The sequence below is a fragment of the Juglans microcarpa x Juglans regia genome, chromosome 5D, assembly GCF_004785595.1.
Source record: "Juglans microcarpa x Juglans regia isolate MS1-56 chromosome 5D, Jm3101_v1.0, whole genome shotgun sequence".
NCBI lineage: Eukaryota > Viridiplantae > Streptophyta > Magnoliopsida > Fagales > Juglandaceae > Juglans > Juglans microcarpa x Juglans regia.
In genome coordinates, this window is record NC_054602.1 from 16,430,304 (window position 1) to 16,451,077 (window position 20,774).

The window sequence follows — 20,774 nt, forward strand, 5'->3', positions numbered from 1 at the left end:
GGAACCAACGTAAACAGAGCCTTCAAGGCTATTATTTTACAGTGATGGGCATGATTACAACCGAAAAAAAATATAATATGTAGCTTTGGAACAAAGTATAGAAGTTGTGGGTGAATAAAAGCTGGTTAAACTCACAAAACTAACAATACATGAACAAGGTAGAAAAGATAGAATTTTACAAGAATCTGAGGGCAGAGTATTCTAGCAAATTGCAGACCTGGACTAGTCTTCAAATTCTACAAGTCACAAAATCTCTGTTTGGTTGAGAAAGCCTAGCTCCTTCTATGCTACTTCACTTGATGATTCTAGGTCTATTGGCTTGCCCTTTAGATCTGGTCTTGCAAACCTTCTTTGGTGAATCAGTAGTTAATGCATACATCTTTACAGCAAATAATTCTTCAGGCAATCCCCTTTGATCCTGATTAAAAAAGCAAAATATCAGACGAGAAAATTGAGTTTATTTGTACCCAACAGCAATTCATTTTAATATGCACTTTTGAAGAACATGCTTTCAAATTTCAGCAAGAAAAAAGAAAAAAGAAACAAAAAAGAAAAGGAGAATCCTGTTTTTCAAACTGAATTAGAACGAACTTCAAGGAATATTAGTACCAAGCACAAACAAAAATACGTCTGCTGGGCATTTTTCATGTTTCCGTTTCCATGGCCTATGGAAACCTCCCATGCTTACGCTCAACAATTTTACATAATATTTTTGCAAGTAGATATTATTCTGACTTCAAACTGGCACATTGAGTTTTAAAATTATATCACTGCCGAAGTTGTCAATGAGGAAACACCTACTAGTTTTTAACATTATTTTTTGTTTGATGAGTAAAAACAAAATTATACACATATTGCATACCCTCAACATCTACTGTTTGTTTAGAAAACACCAATTATTGGGTAAAAGGTCAGGGGCAATACGGATGATGCATACCAAAGGTCCAATTTTTTAACTGACATTATATCAAGAAACTAGTCTTCTACACATTATACTCAATCCTATTTAGTAACTTCAAAATTGCCATCAAATGGAACTTTTTTTGAACACTCTTAAATTTTTTATCCCCAACCCACCACAATCAATCGGTTGACAAATCTTCTTCCAACTAACCAAATGGAGCTTTTTATCAACTCCTTTACCACCCCATAAAAAATTCCAAAATAAACTCTCAATTCCTCTTTCAACCCTTGCCGGTAACGGAAAAAGAGATAAGAAATAAGTGAGAAGGTTAGACAAAGTACTTTTTATTAGAGTTAATCTTCCCCCCTTAGACAAGTAGATCATTTTCCAACCAGCTAACCTCCTTTCCATTTTCTCAATCACCCCATCCCAAATATTAATAGATTTAAAAGAAGCCCCCAGAGGAAGCCCAAGGTATCTCATAGGGAGTGAAGAAATTCTACACCACAGAATATTTGCCAAGTCTGAAATATTCTAAATAGAACCCACAGGATCAACTTCAGATTTCGATAAATTAACTCTTAACCCCGAAATGGCTTCAAAACACAGCAAAAGGGCTCTTAAAACACATAGATTATCAGAATCGGGCTCACTAAAAATCAAAGTATCATCAGCAAATAATAAGTTGAGACCTTTAAACTACTCTGCACGTCATTACCCACCACAAAGCTGGACAGAAAATTATCATCCATGACCTTCTCAATCATTCTACCCAAGGCATCCATAATCATGACAAAAAGAAAGAGGGAGATGGGATCACCTTACCTCAAACCACGTGAGCTACTAAAGAAACCATGAACACCATTTATCACCAAAACCATATCTCCTCAGCAAATAATCAAGGAAATCCCAGCACACATGGTCATAAGCCTTTTCCATGTCCAATTTGATTAAAATACCAGCTTTCTCCATTTTAATTCTACTCTCCAAGCATTCATTTGCAATTAAAACAGAGTCTAAAATCTGTCTTCCCCTCACAAAGGCGTTTTGTGATTTTAAAATTATCCTCTCCATCACCCCTCTCAAACAGTTGGCCAGCATCTTAGAAATGATTTTATACACTCCATTCACCAAACTAAAAGGCCGAAAATCTCTCCTCTCCACAGCCCCTACCTTTTTCAGAATAAGTGCAATGAAAGTCGCATTAAAACTCTTCTCAAACCTCATATACGAATGGAACTCAGCAAACACCTTCAGAATATCTTCTCTAACTAATCAATCAATAATATCTTCAGCAAAAACCTCATATACCAATCAAGAATTTTTATTTATTTTTGATTGGTTAGTAGGAGGAATCCATTTACATATCTTCTTATGAGTGTAATGCAATACCATTGAGGGGTGAAACTAGCACACCAAAATAAACCAAAAAGAAAAAAGAAATGCCTGACTAGTAAGAAGATGGAAAAAGAGCAAGAATATTTGAAATCTAAAAAACTACAAAGTATGTTGATAGGTTTATATCGAGAACCTCTTAGCTGCTTTTTCAGTGCTACTCTAAGACAAAAGCCTCTTTACAATACAATCAAATCTGCTACACCACAACTACAAAAAACTATCACCTACATTATCGCCATGGAATGATTTTTATCCATGGCTCCCAAGTGCTTTCCTAAAAAGATTAAAACAGTTCATATCATTGAGATCAGCCAAGGATAATTCATTAATATCGGATTATATCCTTCCTTGCTACTACATACTCTAAAACAGTGTCCCTTGTCAATGAATCTCTCTTATGTAGTCAATTCATTCTTTTGGGGCAACGTAAATACAAATTTTAAGTTGTCTATAGAAGTTATGTTTCTTCTACTTACATGATCCCCTACGATCAAATTTTAAGTTGTCTATAGAAGTCATTGAAGATAGAAAGAGAGGAAATATAAATCCACGTTCATGTATCTCTAATCAACGTCCATGACTTTAAAACTTGTACGAACATCACTGAATTTGGTGAAGGTACTTAGACTGGTTGGCTAACAAGGACTATCTTGAGATCGGGAGCTACCAAACTGGCCCTCAAATTGAGGACATGGTCTTGTAGTTAAGATATTCTAGATCTAACACATATTATCTGCAAAATTATCTACACATATTATATGTAAAATAATCTTTACTTTTCACCCTATTTTAGATTTATATGTACACTTTACAACTCTTTACGATAATATGTCCTTCTAATGCAACTATGGTGTTTGTTTGGCCAGTGAATAAACTCAACTACCTTTGCAGGCATAACTCAAGCTAACAAACTCTTCCGAAAAACTCATCCCATTGGGACCTCACAACCTCACAGTGAAGTAGCAAACGATCCACTGTTTGACCACTTTTTCTATGCATGCAACGCCAGTCAATAACAATGATCCTGCATATCCGTAATTTGGCCATGGTCAGGATCTTCCCCAAAGAAGTTCTCCCCTTATTATGAGCCACTTTTTATTTTGCTCATTAATAACTTTTTTCCCTTTTGTTTCATTTTGTCCTTGGCTTTTCCAAAACAAACAAATGCAGCAATGATATATTTATTTTTATTTATTTTTTAAGCAATTTTATTCGTCACATGGGGTATTGAACGTTTAAAGTCATCTGGCTAAAGGTCAATTCAATCCAAAGGGTATACATCACTACACTTAAGTCACCACCCAATTTTTATACATGCCATGATATATGTAACAATTTAAGTTTACCTTTGATTTGTATAGATGTAGTCCACAATGACGAAAGAGCTCCTTAAAGTATAAATCAGACCTGGTGATGCTTCGATCTTCATTATCGAGCACAAATCCTACAAACAAGTATGATTAGCTTAGATGTATTCACTATGCCACTGCAACAAATTTGTAAGTCAAAGGTGTCCAACCAACAGAAAATGAATTTATAGGTAACAGAGGGCAAACAGGAAACTTAAGTTTTTTACTCAAGTCTTCAGATTTAGTTTAATAGGTCTTTTTTTATAAGTAGTTTAACAGATCCTTCAATCAGCAAAAGCTTAGTTAGCTCAAGTGTTGTGTGGTTACGTACCTAAAAGTAGGAGCCACTCACTAGTGAAGTACTTTGTTTAATGTGATGCTACATAACACTCACTTTCATATGAGAGAAAGCTGTACACCCTCAGATTTTTTTTTTTTTTTTATAACCAAGGGTGTCCGGGCCAGCTTACGTGCATCTCGACTAATCCCATGGGGCCCTGAAGTTAATGACTAAGTAAACCTCCAGTAGCCCTAAGGGACCTCGAACCGGTGACCATTGGGGAGCAAACCCAAGGCCGAACCAACTGGAGCTATCCCTCAAGGTTGGTTATGATTTGGCCTAACTCTCTTCTCGAAACTCTCTCATTTTCTAAGGCTATGACCTTTCACCTTCTGTTCCCGACGCTTCTCATTGGGATTATTTTCTAAATTCCCTACCCTATTCTTTTTCCATTCTGTTCTCTCTTCTTCTTAATCTTTGCTAGGGGACGATGTCACTGAAGCGTAGCTTTTGGATTGAAGCCAAACTTTTTGTGATTAGGAAAATAGAAGGGAATAAATTCTGTATTGTCGAGAAGTGTAACAAGTTTACGAAGGCTATTTACATGAGCAGGGAGGTGGTGGTCTGGTTGTCTAAGATGGTTGAAGGTAGTCTGAAGTTCTCGAGTAATAGGGCCCCGTATCAGTCTAAAAGGGATGGAAATAGAGTCTTTTTAGTTCAAGTACGTCAAAATACGTTCAGTAGGTTTGTGAAGATTATGGAGTGGGAGAATTGATTTAGGGTTTAGGGTTTAGGGTTCGGTAGGATGTCAAATATTGAAGGATGTGGGAGAATTGGTGTACTAGCAAAGTTAAAGGGGCATTTGGGATGAGTTTATGGAAGTCCACTCGGTTGGGATGGGGGGATTTTGTCAATAACATTAATTTCATAGTGGGTAAAGGGACTAATATTTTTTTTCTGGCATGACGTATGGTGTGGGGATTCAGCTCTCAAATCTATTTATCCTAATCTCTTTAGGATAGCTAGAAACAAAGGGGCTGCAGTGGCTGAATCATATCATATCTCTAATAATCTTCTGCACTGGAATGTGGATTTTAATAGAGAATTACAGGATTGGGAAGTGTGTGAAACTGCTGATTTATTTGCAAAGTTATATGATATGAAGATAATAGGGAGGAGAGGCCGCTGTGGATACATGATTATAATTCCAGATTTTCAGTGAGATCTTACTACGAGGTGTTAAATAGTCATGGTGACTCAGCATACCCCTGGAAATGTATCTGGAAAACAAAGGTCCCTAGTAAAGTTGCATTCCTGTTGGCTGGTGTCACTTGAGAAAATTTTAACCGCAGATAATTCGAGGAAAAGAGGATTATTTGTAATAGATTGGTGTTTTATGTGTAGAAAAGATGGTGAATCTGCTAATCATCTTTTTCTCCATTGTGAGTTTGTGACAGCCTTGTGGAAAGAGATATTTGCAAGGGTTGGCATTGTTTGGGTTATGCCATTGCAAGTGGTGGATTTTTTGGCTAGTTGGCATGGTATAGTGGGTTGTGGAGGCAGTGCAGAATTTTGGAGGATGATGCCCTTGTGTTTGTTTTGGTGTTTACAGTTCGAAAGAAATGGGAGGTGATTCGATGATCGCGAATGTACTATGGGGGAATTTAGGGATTTTTTCTTTAGCTCTTTAAGTTTTTGGGTGAAGAACCTTGCAAGGGATGGGAATACTTGTAATGTTTTGTTTTAGTTTTGTTTTCTTTAGCTTGTATTTAGGTATAATCACTAGTATACTTCCTGTGTACTTAGCTATGCCTATTTACTTAGAATAAAATTTCTTATTACCTATTAAAAAAAAAAAAAGATTTATGAATTTTGTTCAAGAAGGAACCCAAACTCCTTCCAGTGAAAGAAACTGCCTGATCTTTTTCTTTTCTGGGTCTTTGTGGACTAGCTTCTATTTCCTGTAGACCTCCCTAATTATAGTGTAGCATTAGAGTTGTGGAATACCTAATATTTTGAAATTTTTTGAATTTAATGTCTTCTTCCCTACTGAGGGATTTCTATTTCTGTAATCCAATTTTCTAATTGAAACTCAAGATTGAATATTAGATTTCTACAATTTGCAAGTGACGTAACACGAAAGCAGCCTTGTAAATTTTCATCCAACATTGCAATCATATGCAATAATTGCCTCGTTCCTCTCAATGACTACATTTTGACCACTTCGCAAATAAAATAAATAAGTTGCATAATACCCATATCAATCCTAATATCTTAGTACATCTACTTTGAGCTTAGAAGTCTCGAACTCCATTACTTTGCATTGTCCATAAAATATTAAAAACAAATCAGAAAGTTAATGGAGCTATTAAATCAGGCTAGATTATCAAAACTATGCTCAGTTGTTTAATTCTGTATATTAGATTTGCTTGAATTGTATGAAGCTATGTTACGTCATTGATATAATACACTATCTCAGTCTCCCAGAGTATTATATCTGGAAACATATTTGATATAATACATTCAAACGGTATTACGAGTTGTTTGAATGTCATAAGATATTCGCCCTCTACTTTGGTGGCTACCATTTTAATTAAATGGACATCCACTTCGAGGTTGCAGTGCTTTTTTTTTCTTTTTTTAAGCTGGGTAAAAACCTAAGTTACCACATTGTAACGTAAACTTAATAATAGGTTGAAATTTCAATGAAAATTTCCACATGGCAAAAGTGATAAAAAAAAAAATACAAAACAAAAAAAACCAGAGGAAACGTACCAGTTTTTGCTATGTTCTCCTTCAGAACAAAGAATCCACCAGGTTTTAGGCCAGCCTAGAAGTAATGTAGAACTTAGTACTATTGAAGGGGAGCACATATAGGATGCTCATTAGATGACTAAATACAGTCAAACTATTTAGAAACAATCTGGATAAGGATACAAGGTTGCAGCATCCATACAACTTTGTTGTCACAATAAACTATAAGAAGAGCTAAAAAAAAAGTTAATTTTTGCCACCCAATTAGCAAAAATGCAATATTATGATTAGCTTTACCACCAAATTGCTGAACAATCTGTCAAAGCCAGATAAATCAAACCATATAAAGCTCAAGCACTTGGTGGCACAAAAGTAAGTACAACTGAGACAAACAATAAAAAGGAAAAAAAGGTTTAGTTTACCCCTTTGAAACTCCTAAACGGTCAGAGAAGGAATACATTACATCTTGACCAATTATAGTTTTAATTAAACATTTGGTGGATGATCATTTTGCCAAGATTAAATAGAGGATATGCGTTATTCTTTTTCTTTTCTTTTGAGGGTGAAAAACTGGTTTGCAGCGACAGAAAAACAAGCTGGTCCAGAAGAAAAGTAATACATGGAAAGCAAGAGAAAATTGTTTCAGTAATCAGTTTGTGGAAAAGTAAATCGAACCGCTTGGTTGTATTGGCAATTTGAGGAAGTGCAAATATTGCATTACTAGTAACAATTGCAGGAAACTAGGGTATCTGAAGGTATAACCTAGCAAATAGTCCCTTGTGCAGGATATCACCACAGAAGCATCATGCAAATAAAAGGATTAATTATCAAGGGCATCTTCATGGCAGTTGCCACATTCAAGTTTCCTACCAAAAGCTTATCCAAGCATTAGGAGAAATTTCAGAAACAAAGGAAGACAAAAGCTAAAAGCCACAAGCTAAATGATGGAAAAGAAAATTCAAAGGTGTTTGACGCAGAATTGCATAAATCTGGGAATTTAATGAGTCCGTCGATAATTGTCAACGAACTTTTAATTGATTCTCCATTCTTCTTACTGAACCTTTTATAATCAAAACCTAACACATGTAATATTTTGGCTTCTGGTGAGTCCAATCAAAGAGGTTCATAGTGCACTCTTTTTCCTTTGACAAGTAAATAATTCTACGTGTTTATCATTTACTATTATTAATTGATAAAGATGCACACCCACAGGGTTGGAACCCACAAATTTACCCTCTACGATGCGTTAAGAATGACATTACCTTAGCCCTCTTAAAGAATGACACAAAGTCATCATCTGTAAGATGCCCAATGCACCACTGCACCCATATAACATCATATCTTTCTGCATCCGGAGTGAATTCCTAAGATGAAGGCAAGACATCCAGAATTTTTGCAAAAGATTCAAGCTTAAAAAAAGGTGTGTATGTTAAGAAAAATTACTAGAAGCTGCAAAAAGCAAATGAAAATTATCACAGATTTATATGATTTTCTTTCAAAAACACAGAGAAAATGATTTCTTATAATTACTATCAACATTCAAAGGATGCTAAAAAATTTGAAAAATAGAAAAGGAAAATATACCCCCGTTTTACATATCTTTGAAAATATTGACATTTCATGGATTATATTACTTCTTTATTATATTACTTCAATGGTTCAATTATTTATTTACAGAAACAAAAACAGGTTTTTGAATATTGTACAACTAGGAGTGCTCCCACCCTATTTTTAATTTCATCAACTATTAAATTATGATTTTCTCACAGAAAATCTAAAAAAATTAGGGCCAACAATCACTGCAAAATTACTTTTAGCCTTTACAATTTACATTAAAACAAAGGGTAAAATATTAAAAAAAAAAAATCTTATGGTTGACCTTTTAGAAAAATTAGAGCATAATTAAAAATTAGACTATAGGGACCAAACTTTCCAAAAGGCAAAGCACATGGACTATTTCAATATTTAACCCTAAAAAAATCTGTTGAAAGTCCACATTAGCACGGTAAAATTTAGAGGTCCATGATACAGTAAAAATTAATTGGTTTTGGATTTATTTTTGCAAGGAGCTTTGGAAAGTTTCCCCTTTATGTTCACTATGTTGTTTATGGTTGCACTTATCAAAAAAAAAAATGTTGTTTATGGTTGGAGAGAAATGGGCATACTTCCACTGGTGTTGAAAGATCCATTCAATATATCAAAAAACTTCTTTATTCAAACATTTAAGCTTGGAAGATGGGTTTGCATCCCTTTACAATAAAACATATTTATTTTTTTATATAGGTACACTAAACATATTTATTGACTTAGGACATCCAGTAATTTATTTTCTTTTTATTACTTTCTTTTTATTGTTGCCTTTGGCTCTCCTCTTGTGTATGCTGATGCACCCTGGTGCTGTCCTGTGCCACACTTTTGACGATTTGAATTAACAAATTAAAAAGATCCATTATATGAGATCATGTTTTCAATCAAATTATATGCATTAAAATATATATAAATAAATCATTTTATAGGTAATCAAGAAGTTTTGTTAATAATATAATAGCATAGCCCAAGTACACAAATAGTATACATGAGTAAAATCTAACTAGGATTTACAACCAAATTAAGAAATTTTAGACACTTAGCCCATTAAGATCTATGGCCCCTGTCCAAAGGAACATAAGTAAATCAGATTAACTCCACATAACAACCAACTGCTCCATAATCAGTGTGCTCATAACCTTGAAAACACCGTAAGAAAGAAAACAACAAAAAGAGGGTGCCCATTGCATAACTTACAAATTCATTGGCCAACATAATTGACTATGTTTTTTGGAAATTTTTATTTTTATGAATATAATTTCTTGAATCAAATAGATTTACCATATATTAGTATTCTTTCTTTTTTAATAGAAAGTTTTATTATTAGAATACCCATAAAGAATAGCCCAAGTATACAGAGTGTATACACGAGGAATATCTAATTAGCTTATTGTACTATCTTCTTGTTTTGCTCTAAAGTCAGTCACTGTATCAATGCATGTTTATATGCATATTTAATGTCTGAATTCATACCTGAAGATGCATACACAAAAAATTGTTGGCTTTGTGAATGTCTGGGGACATATGATTTTCAGGAGACAAATTTTCACGGGCAGCCTCTAAGAAATGTGAAACAGGTTCGAGAAGATCAACCTGGATCTCAGGGAAAATACATACAATCAGGTATAAGAAATGAGTTGCAAAATTTGAACATGTTGCATCAGGTAATAATCCTTATAAAAGCCTCATATGGCTGATAGACAAAATGTAAGCACAAGTAGAAGCCTTATTATCTGACAGAAACCTCCACAAAAATGAAATAAGGTACAGCCAGCAGAATGCATGGGCAGAGATCTTAATATACAAACAACATGAAAATGAGAATATATACGAACGTCCATGGTATGCCATCCTGAGACACCCTCCAAAGAGCAGAAAAAGGTAGGAGTTATGCCATATTCAATATGGGGTGAATGCGGCTTTACTCAACTAGGATACACTATTTATTTAATTTTTACAAATGTAAAAGTGAAAAAATAATGGTTCCTAAGGTGAACCATAAAGTATATAAATAGCACAAAACAAGAAGATAACACAAGTTACACTGAGTGATAGCGGTACCAAGGAAGAAATACGATGATTGGCACAAAACAAGACTTGTGCCTCTGGTGACAAATTTCATGCTGAGTAGCGTTATCCTTAAAGATGCCAAATTAATGGCAACTAGACTGATCCCAAGGGGCTGTGGAGATCCTATGGATGCCACAACACTACCCCACTTCAATTTAAGTGGCGTCGTTCTAGAAATGAAATGGACAAGTTAGCTTCAGATACCTATATGTAGCCACTGCACTGGACTTTCTGGATTTATAACCCTGAGTCACGTAGCTCCTAATCGAATAGTGCTTCTAGACGAAGAGAGGAAGAGAGAGCAAGAGCTGCAACCTATTATCCGAAAGGGTTAACTCGGTTGTCAGATGCCCCTCTTGGCTCTGGGACTTGTTAAGCTTCACAAAGTGCCTCTTGAATATTGGACTCTGGTAGGTTTAAGTCACATAGCCAGCGCGGTGGGCAAACTGCTTCACACAGACAAGCTGACAGCTTCCAAAAAACGAATTAACTTTGCTTGTATTTATGTAGAAGTTGAGGCTTCCAAGGAATTGCCAAGGACTTTTATATTCAATGTGAAAATTGTGACTGGATCACTATTCTTGTGGAGTATGACTGGAAGCCTCAATTACTCTCATCATCCCCTTATGTGGCATCAAATGATTGGAAGTAGAGAATGATAAATAGTTTTCCAATCATTTGACACCAAATAAGGGGATGATGAGAGGATGTTAATTGAGAGGATGGTGGGTAGCACTTCTCAATGAAATAAAACTAAAAACAGTTTGTTTGCCCAGATTTCCTATAATGAATATGGCATATGTTACTCAGAACCTTATTTCACATAGCCATGCTGGCACAACACATCATAGGTGGCCATATGTGTGGCAATTGGCAACTCAACACCAACACGGTAAAAAATTATCACAAACTAACACCTAGACACATAACATAGAACCAGCACCAGTCCAAAAAATTGTATTGATGTTGGTTTTAATTTTTTTTTTTTTATAAGTAAAAAATGAATATATTACTCCAATAATAGGCCTAGCCCAGTATATATAATAAACAACCCTGACTAGGAGGGTGCAATGGAAACAAGGAAATCGTGAAGGGCCATGCCATTGAAATCAACAGCATTGGACCAAGTACATAGCGTACTATAAAATAGAGCTATAAGTTCCTCGAGCGATCTCTCCTTGTCCTCAAACGTGGGCTCATTACGTTCCTTCCATAGACACCACATAATGCACATTGGAATCATCTTCCAAACTGCTACTATTTGATGTACCCCTCCAATACTTGGCCAGCTGGCCAAGGCTGCCACCACGGTCTCTAGCATGACCCAACCCAACTCGACTCTACCCAGAATCCCATCCCATAAAAGCCCATGCTAAGTCACAGTGTAACAAGAGATGATCCACCGACTCACCCCCTCCCCTACACATACAACACCAATCTACTATAATAATCCACCTCTTCCTCAAGTTATTAGTTGTGAGAATCTTGCCTAAAGATGTTGTCCACACAAAGAAAGCTACATTGAGGGGTGCCTTGTGTCTCCATATCCTCCTCCAAGGGAACCGAATGTTGGGAACTTGGGTAAGGGCCTTATAGAAAGAGCGAACTGAAAAATCACCTTTCCCGGCAGGTACCAACCACAATCCATCTTCCTGAGTGTTACTAGGCTTCACAGAGTACAGAAGACTATAGAAATCAGTAAAACTATTCAACTCCTAGTCTTGTGTAGCCCTACTAAAACTGATGTTCCAATGAAGTTGCTCACCCACTAATCCCATAACCTCTGCTATTGAAGCCTCTTTGTCACATGCAATTTGGAATAATGATGGATATGCATCTTGTAGAGTATTATCTCCGCACCAAGTATCTTTCCAAAATTTAATCCTAGATCCATTGCCCAACAAAAGACGAGTGTGACGAAGAAAGACCATCCATCCTCTTCTAATATGTTTCCACAACCCCACTCCATCAGTTCCTCTAACTTCTTTAGTACACCATCCCCCCCATATATCGCCATACTTGCACCCAATCACCCCTCTCCATAAGGTTTCCGATTTTTTATTGTATCTCCACAGCCATTTGCCTAGTAATGCCCGATTGAAAGTCCTCACATTTCTAATACCCAAACCACCATTGGATACTAGGCAACAAACCGTTTCCCATTTGACTAGGCGAAATTTAAACTCCTCCCCCAAACCACCCCACAAGAAGTCCCGTTGAAGTTTCTCAATCCAGCCTGCCACGCTTGCAGGTATAGGAAAAAGTGATAAAAAATAAGTAAGTTAGAAAGTGTACTCTTTATCAAGGTAAGCCTACCACCTTTCGACAGATACATTCTCTTCCAACACACCAATCTCTTCTCTATCTTCTCAATCACTAATTCCCATATAGCAGACGTCCTTGCACCAACCCCCAATGGGAGACCCAGATATTTCAAAGGTAGAGATGCTACCTTACAACCCAATGCATGAGCCAGCTGCCGTGCATTAGACACCATGCCGATTGGCACCAATTCAGACTTATCAAAATTCACTTTTAAACCAGACACTGCTTCAAAACACAGAAGCAATGCCTTCAAAGTCCATACCTGATTCCGATCTGGACCCCAAAATAGAAGTGTATCATCTACAAACAATAAATGAGATATGTTAATGATGCCCCTATCCGGGGTTCCAACCGAGAATCCTTCCACTAGGCCATGATGAGTCAAGGCCGAGATCATCTTGCCTAGTCCTTCCATCACAATAACAAACAATAAAGGCGACAACGGATCTCCTTGTCTTAGGCCTCGCGTACTATGGAAGAAACCCGCAGGGCTTCCATTTATCAACACAGAGAATTTGGCCGTTGATTTACACCATTGGATCCATGAGCAGCACATCTTACCAAAACCACATCTCCCAAGAAGATAGAGAAGGAAATCCCAATTAACATGATCATATGCCTTCTCCATGTCTAACTTGCATATAATCCCTATTGAGCCTACCTTAATTCTACTGTCCAGACATGCATTGGCAATAAGAACCGCATCAAGAATTTGCCTGCCTTTAACAAATGCATTCTAGGGCTTGGTGACAATCTTCCCACCACCTCACTAAGTCGGTTGGCAATCACTTTGGAAATGATCTTGTAAACCGCTCCCACTAAACTAATGGGACGATACTCTGTTATCTCGTCTGCCCCCACCTTCTTTGGGATCAATGCAAGGAATGTAGCATTTAAACTTTTCTCAAATTTTCCAGCCTCAAAGAATTCGTGAAACACTTTCATGATATCTTCCTTTACAACATCCCAGCAGTCTTGGAAGAAACCCATAGAGAATCCATCCGGCCCTGGCGCCTTATCCTCAGCCATTTTCCGCACTACCTCCGCCACTTCCTCTTCCGCAAAAGCCCTCTCCAACCGAGAGGCATCACTCGTTCCAATGATGTCAAAAACCAGACCATCGAGGGACGGCTGCCAACACGTCGGTTTAGTTAAGAGTTGCTCATAGAAGTCAACTATGTGATCCTGAATAACCTGTTCATCTCTACACTCAGTACCATCAATCTTCAACATCTCAATGTTATTGTTTCTCCTATGAGAAATTGCCCCTCAATGAAAAAACTTAGTGCTTCGGTCTCTTTCCTTGAGCCACAAACCTCTTGATTTTTGTCGCCACGAAATCTCTTCTAACAAGATAATTCTCTCAAGCTCCTCCCCCAACAACAACTTTCACACTATTTCATCATGGGTAAGGGACCTGGCCTCTTGGATCCTCTCAATTTCTTGGATTTCCTTCAACTTACCCTTCTTGTTTGCCCCTAAATCACCAAAAGATTACACATTCCATAGTTTCAGATCTCTTTTTAACGCTTTCAATTTGCCTGCAAGAACAAAACTAGGGGAACCCAAAAACTTATACGAAGACCACCACTGTCTTACTCTCTCAATGAAGCCTTCAAATTTTAACCACATGTTTTTGAATTTAAAATACCTTCGACCACCTCGGATACCCCCACAATCAAGCAAAATAGGCCAATGGTCCGAGCTAATATGAGGTAGACGCTTTTGCCAAACATCTGGAAAGTGACTCTCCTATTCAGGTGAAATAAGAAAGCGATCCAATCGAGACCAAGATTGATTATTAGCCCAAGTGGCGAAACCCCCAGCTAGTGGTAAATCTACCAAATTCAAGTCCGAGATGCACTCAGAGAACTCAAGCATAGCTGGCCGCCCTCTTCTAGAACCGGAAGATTCACTTGAGAATCTAGTGACATCGAAATCTCCCCCAAAACACCAAGGGAGGTTCCACCAACTGTGAATTCCGGCCAGTTCTTCCCACAAACAAACTCTGGAGCTATCTAGATTTTGGTCGTAATAAAAAACTATCTGACACTCTTAAAAGAGCATGCTACTGTGTACCTCCCTATGAACTCCTCCATTTTCCCCACCACCTATCGATCCCACATCACTATCACTCCTCCTGACGCCCCATTAGAAGCCATATAGACCCAATCCACATGAGCTCCCACTCCACAAACTTCTCACAATTCCCCTGTTGATCAGCTTTAACTTAGTCTCCTGTAAACACACTATGTCCGCCTTCCACTCACAAAGCAAGTTTCTTATTCAAAGACGTTTATTGGCTTTGTTGAGCCCGCGGATGTTCCACGACACAATTATGGGCTTCATGGAGAAAAGGCCAGCCCCTTCCCTTTCGGCCTACCCCTGCTAGAGCTACCCTCGGTGTTCAGCGACCATGTCGACCTATTTAGCTCCCGCTGTTTTTTCAAAGCATTCTTCCGTTGTTGTTTGTACTCCGCTTTGATAGCCGTGAGTAGTGCCAAAAACTAGTCTTCATACCCTTCACATTCCAAACCCACAATTTTCTGTATTTCTTTAACTTTATCAAAGACCCAATTCGAAACTCCTGACTAAGAGGGGAACAGAAAATTCAAGGGGATAGGATCCACCTCCTTGCTAACCCCCGGCAGCTCTCGGGTTTCCTCCACCACTGAAAATTCTGTCAAAACTAACTGTTCTTCATCTGATGCCAAATCTCGAGTCTCCTCACACAAGGCTAGAGCATGTTCTTCATCTGATGACACCCCTTCAACAGAATCATATTGGGAAAAACCCATCTCTGGGTCCGAAGGCACCCCTTCCCTCACCTCCCCCCTCAGGGGCCACGAAAAAACCCCCAGAGTGGATCAACGATGTCCCCTTCCCCTTCCCTACCCTTATCGGCACTTTTTGGCACACGAGTGGCATAGACAACCCTCCCACATGAGTCACAGCATCTATCCCAGCAATAATCCCTTCATTCTGTGCACCCCAAACCTGTTGGCCTTCATCGGAGAGTGCCACCGTCATTATCGGCAGTTTTTGTTGACCCCCCGACAATTCCTCTTGCTGCGGCGGCACTCCCGGCATGTGCTCTGGTAGCTGCACACCAGACTCGTGAGTCGCAGCATCAATCATAGCAATAAACCCTTCATTCCGTGCACCCCAGACCTATGGGTCGTCATTGGAGAGAGCCACCGTCATCATCGGCGGTTTCTGTTGACCCCCTAACAGTTCCTCCTGCTGTGGCAACAATCTCGGCATGTGCTCTGGTGGCTGTGCACCAGCCTCGTCGACTGACGAAGCCCTAGGGCTTGCCCACGACACCTGGGCCCTGGGCTGAGACCCATCCAAATGGCCTTTGTTGCCCATGTCTTCCGCATGGCCCAAGGAACTTGAGCCCGTAAGCACTCCCTTTGGCCCAACTTTCCTCCAAACTAAACCCTTATTTTTGTTTTCCTGTTGGGCCAAACCCTTCACCAAGCCCAACCCCTCTTTCTCATTTTCCTTACGTACACTATTTTCCTTATTACACCCAACCATTCCCCTCAAAACCACCAACTCCTTCTGCAATTGCCATATTTGGCTCTGCAAGTCTTCCATCAACCAGCGCATATCACTCTCCAACTCTCTGCCACCAACTGCACATCGTACATCTTGAGGAGCTCGAGGCATACGTCTATCAGTGGTCCAATACCCATCTCGTTCCCCATGCAGTGCAAGAGCCTCCTTGTATGACTGCCGCACCTCCACCTTAGGCCTCACCTGCGTACCAACGGAAGGAGTACCCCTTGCTCTCCTCTCCTGCAATAGTTCCCCCAACACCTCCTTCAACATTTTCCATCCTCTCCCCCCCCCCCCCCCCCCCCCCCCCCCCCCCCCCCCTCTTTTGGAATGATAATTAAGTTTCTCCTTCCCCCCCTCCCTATATTTTGTCACCCTCACAAAACGTCCTCTACTGTTGGAACATCTCTGTGCAAGGTAACTGCAATAACCCTCTCTAATAGAGCTGTAAAACTCCTCCTTCTCCCCAATGAAACAGGCCTCCAACGCCTTAATCAACCACTACACAATTCTATGTTCAACCAAAAGCTCATGTTTCCTACTCCACCCCCTCTCTCTTATACGAAAAAATCCACCTTCATGGCTAAGAGTGAATAATTTTGATTCTATCCCCACCTCTCTAAAGAATCCCATCAGAACCAACTCAAAAATGCAAATGCAAAATCATCAGTTCAAAACAAGAAAAAATATCGCCAAGAGTACGGAGAGAAAATTTAAAACCGTTTAGATGGTCTAAACTTAAGTAAAGCAATAAAAAGAACATAAGAAATATAAAAGTAGCAAAGACTGGCAAAGTGACTATAAAGAGGTAAAAAATAATTACATATCTTCGGAGCTCTCACAATGCCTGGTATGCTGTGTTCAATCTTGGAGGAACCACCAAAATTTTGCGGGCATTGACCATTTCTTATATACATTCAAGCTGATTTTTTTCTGCAACATGCTCACCCTGTCCCACCTATTTCTAATTCTTATATTTCTATGATGATTTGACTTTTTGAGACGTCACTGATCTTTTGATATTTCTTTTCTTTGTTTTCTTTCGTTTCTCTTCTCTGTGCAGACGTCAGTGTGATTAGTTTTTGTCTCATGCTTTACATGAGTTATTAATTATTAATAAACATTATGCTTCAGTTCTTGCAAAAGAAATTAGTGATGCATGGTAAACCACAGCAATGTTTTCCATCCATTCTGATCCAACCACATCATATACAATTTACAACATGCACTATGAGTCCAAAGCTCAGTTCAGACCAGATCACTTAAAAATATGTTTATACTGCTATTCTAAAGGGTACACCAGGAAAGTTACATATAAGGGAGAAAAACTCACCTCACCTCATTGAAATATCTTATGAGAAGATTTTTGGTGACTCTTCCAATGCCAGCACCACAATCTGCAGCAGTTTGATCTTTGGTAAAATTTTCAATGGCATCAAACATTAATTCCGTAGTCGGTCTAGTTTGGGTATTCAGGTATTCTTAGGTATTCTGAGAATACTCACTACTATTCATTAGTTTATTATTACTTTTCACCTACTTTTTACTACTATTCACTACTATTCAATATTTTATCATTACCTTTTCATTACTTTTTCACTACTATTCACAGAATACCTCATAATACCTCACTACCCAAATGCAACCTTAGCAATATTATAGGTGCCAAATATGTGTAACATTTAAATTGAATATGGTACAATTCCTTTTTTTATATAAGTAATAGAGAATTTTATTAATAGAATCACAGCAAAGCCTGAGTACACAAGCAGTATACAAGAGAGATACCTAACTAAGAGAAGAAATAGAAACAAAAAATCATGAAGATTAAGCCCATTGAAATCTAAACCAATTGACCAAAGGAATAGTGTCTTGAAAAGAAACTTCGGAGTTCAACTAGGGAACGCTCCTTGTCTTTGAAGTTTCCGTCATTTCTTTCCCTCTAGCTGGTGCATCTAGAGGCAATTCCTTTTATCAGTTTTGATGTTTCCAATAATAAAACGATATCTTTAACATTTGTCTTCTTCTTTTTCTTTAACCATTTCTTCATTTGGTCTTTGGGATAAAAAATATATATCATTGTTCAGAAATTAAGAACCATGGCGAAGAATATTCAGTGACCTCAAGATTGATCCTTGAACCACCAACATGACTGCAAAACTTCTTCTTTATTTCTTTCTTCTTCTTCTTCTTCTTTTATATATATATATATATATATATATATTTTTTATAAGTTTCTTTTTTATATATTTTATCAATAAACTCAAAGGGCGTTGCCCAAGAACATAGGAAATATGACTGCAAAATGTTAGGCAGTTTGCTCACTCAAATTAGAACATCTGATAGTATTTTCATTGTATATTTGGTATAGCAGATCCACCTTAGATGAATGATGGGATCTAAATCCCAATCAATATTAACTACTATGGATCAGAGAAGACCTAACTCATCTACTGACACAACAATTAGAATCTTCACAAAGAAACTAAGCAAAGCATGCATTTGAGAAATGCACATCAAAACTCATGTAGAAAACCTCAATAACTCTTCACCTTTCATGCTTGCATCACAATGATATTGACACAAACTCCACAACAATTCTGAACAACTCCAAAAAGGTGAGACTGACTTCTTTTGGAAGAAAAAAATCTAGACGCCAACTTTAGGAAATGGGAAGGCGGGAAGGACAAAACAGCTATCCTCAGATAATTTTTTTTTTTTTTTTTATCAGTAATAAAAGGAGGATAAAAAAGGCGATGTGGGGAAGATGATTGTTGAAAACCTCAGATAAATTTAGGGTATGTTTAGCTAATGAGATGAGATGAGAATTTTGTAAATAGTAGTAAAATGGTTTGAGTTAAGATGTTTTATTGGGTTTTGGAAAATGAGAGAAAAAGTTGAATAAAAATATCATAAAGTTAAAAAATTGTTTGAATATAATTTTTGTTTGGAAATTTTAAAAAGTTTTTTTTTTTTTTTGTGTGTTTTGTTTGGAAGTTTGGGAAATTTGTAATGATTAGGTAATGATTAGATGAAAAGGTTGAAGATTTGAAATTGAAAAGTGTTTTATGTTTGAGTGGTGTTTGCGGGAAGGAATTTTTTTTTTTTTCTTTTTATAAGTAAGAAAAGCTTTATTTAATGAAACTAGGCAAAGCCCATGTACACAGGAGGCATACAAAATGTTTGTGGGAAGGAAATTATGAGAAGTTTTGAGATGAGATGCTCATCTAAGTTCCCAAACAATGCTCATCTCACCAATGGGCTACAAGTTATTCAGCAAGCACGTGTTTCATTTACTGATTTCATTAAGGGAAATGGAGCCTGCTACTGCATTGTTCTTCAAAGAGTTTGAAATTGATAAATTTCATTTGAAGTTCAATCAATTGATATCATGTGAACTCAAAATGCCTTGGACCTTGCTTTTGGGTAGGAGATATATCTCTATCAAAAACATCTCTTTGCGGGATATTTACCTCAACTAAATAATTTACTTTTGTAGGATCTCTTTGCGGCCAAAGTATCTCTTTATCAAAAATAAGTAAATTATCAAAACATTTTCCCGCCATTTATCTCTTTGCAGTGTCATATGTCATGCTGGCTTGAAACTTCAATATTTTCAAGATTCGAGTTCATAGCAGTTTGACCAAACAAACTTGGCAATGAATTTAACTTCTCCAACTTGAAACACGCAAATACAAGTCGACAGATATTCATACACACGTAGCTGGAGAGAGTGAGAGAGAGGAGAGAGAGAGAGAGGGTACCAAGTGCAACGAGGTGGCCGTCTGTGCCAGCATTGGGGTATCTTTCAGTCAAGAGGGTCTTGAGAAAAGCTTCGCTACCATGAACGTCCGCCTCATTCACATGCCCATACCCTCCCAGAACCCCATCCACCGATGCCTCGACGCCCTTCTCTTCCACAAACACAAACCCACTTAGAACACATAAAATTTTCCCAGAAACCAAAATTTAACACGAAATGGAATAATCAAAGCCAAAAAAAAATAGAGGGGCCAGATAAGAAAACGCTGCTAGCAGCGTGTTACATACTTGCCAATAGCCAACGCCTTGGTGGTACCAGTCGGTCTTCTTGCTGGGATCACCGACCTGTTCCCTCCACATCTCGTCGGCGTTCTTGAACTCGCGGCCATCAGAATCTGATCCTCCGACCTCCATCGCGTGAACTGTGGCCTGTGACGGCTGCCTTCGCTTCGGAGTTAGGAGGGGAAGGAAACAAAATCCACTGCGAGGGAAGAGGGTAAAGTGGGTATCCTTCGGAGGGAAATAAGCGGAAGGTAAGGAGTAGAGATCACTGTTTTGGATACCGTTCCGCACCGGCCGGTATGGCCGGTACATGCAGTACCGGACTGGCAGGTACCGAAAATATGCTATTCTGTACCGATTTAAAAACCGGGTGTATCGGCCGGTATTTTATGTTTCGGCCGAAACAGAAATTTCGGCCGGTACATATTTCGACCGGGTCAGTCGAGTTTAAGGATGATGGCATTTTCAAAATTATGGCAAATAGTTAGGGGCAAAGTTG

At 38.1% G+C, this 20,774-nt stretch overlaps 1 protein-coding gene across 2 annotated transcripts; it reads right to left on the reverse strand.

The window, feature by feature from the left end:
• LOC121265569 (alpha N-terminal protein methyltransferase 1) lies at positions 1 to 20,541 on the reverse strand. Of its 2 annotated transcripts, XM_041169241.1 has the most exons (8): positions 20,282 to 20,541; positions 19,996 to 20,140; positions 17,570 to 17,628; positions 9,746 to 9,865; positions 7,948 to 8,049; positions 6,707 to 6,761; positions 3,649 to 3,746; positions 1 to 418 (listed from the first exon to the last, which is right to left on the reverse strand). In XM_041169241.1, the coding sequence occupies exons 1-8, from the start codon at positions 20,405 to 20,407 to the stop codon at positions 293 to 295; spliced, it is 831 nt and encodes a 276-aa protein (XP_041025175.1). In that variant the 5' UTR covers positions 20,408 to 20,541; the 3' UTR covers positions 1 to 292. The 2 variants fall into 2 exon arrangements, with proteins under 2 accessions (XP_041025175.1, XP_041025176.1); XM_041169242.1 differs by lacking the exon at positions 6,707 to 6,761.
• Positions 20,542 to 20,774: the final 233 nt, after the last annotated feature.

Excerpts from the sequence above, each read along its gene's own strand:
- LOC121265569 (XM_041169241.1), bottom strand. The coding sequence starts at position 20,407 with ATGGAGGTCGGAGGATCAGATTCTGATGGCCGCGAGTTCAAGAACGCC. Across the intron at positions 9,866-17,569 it reads TCATAAGATATTTCAATGAG|GTTGATCTTCTCGAACCTGT; the intron begins GTGAGGTGAGTT and ends CCTGAGATCCAG. Across the intron at positions 6,762-7,947 it reads CATTCTTTAAGAGGGCTAAG|GCTGGCCTAAAACCTGGTGG; the intron begins GTAATGTCATTC and ends CATTACTTCTAG.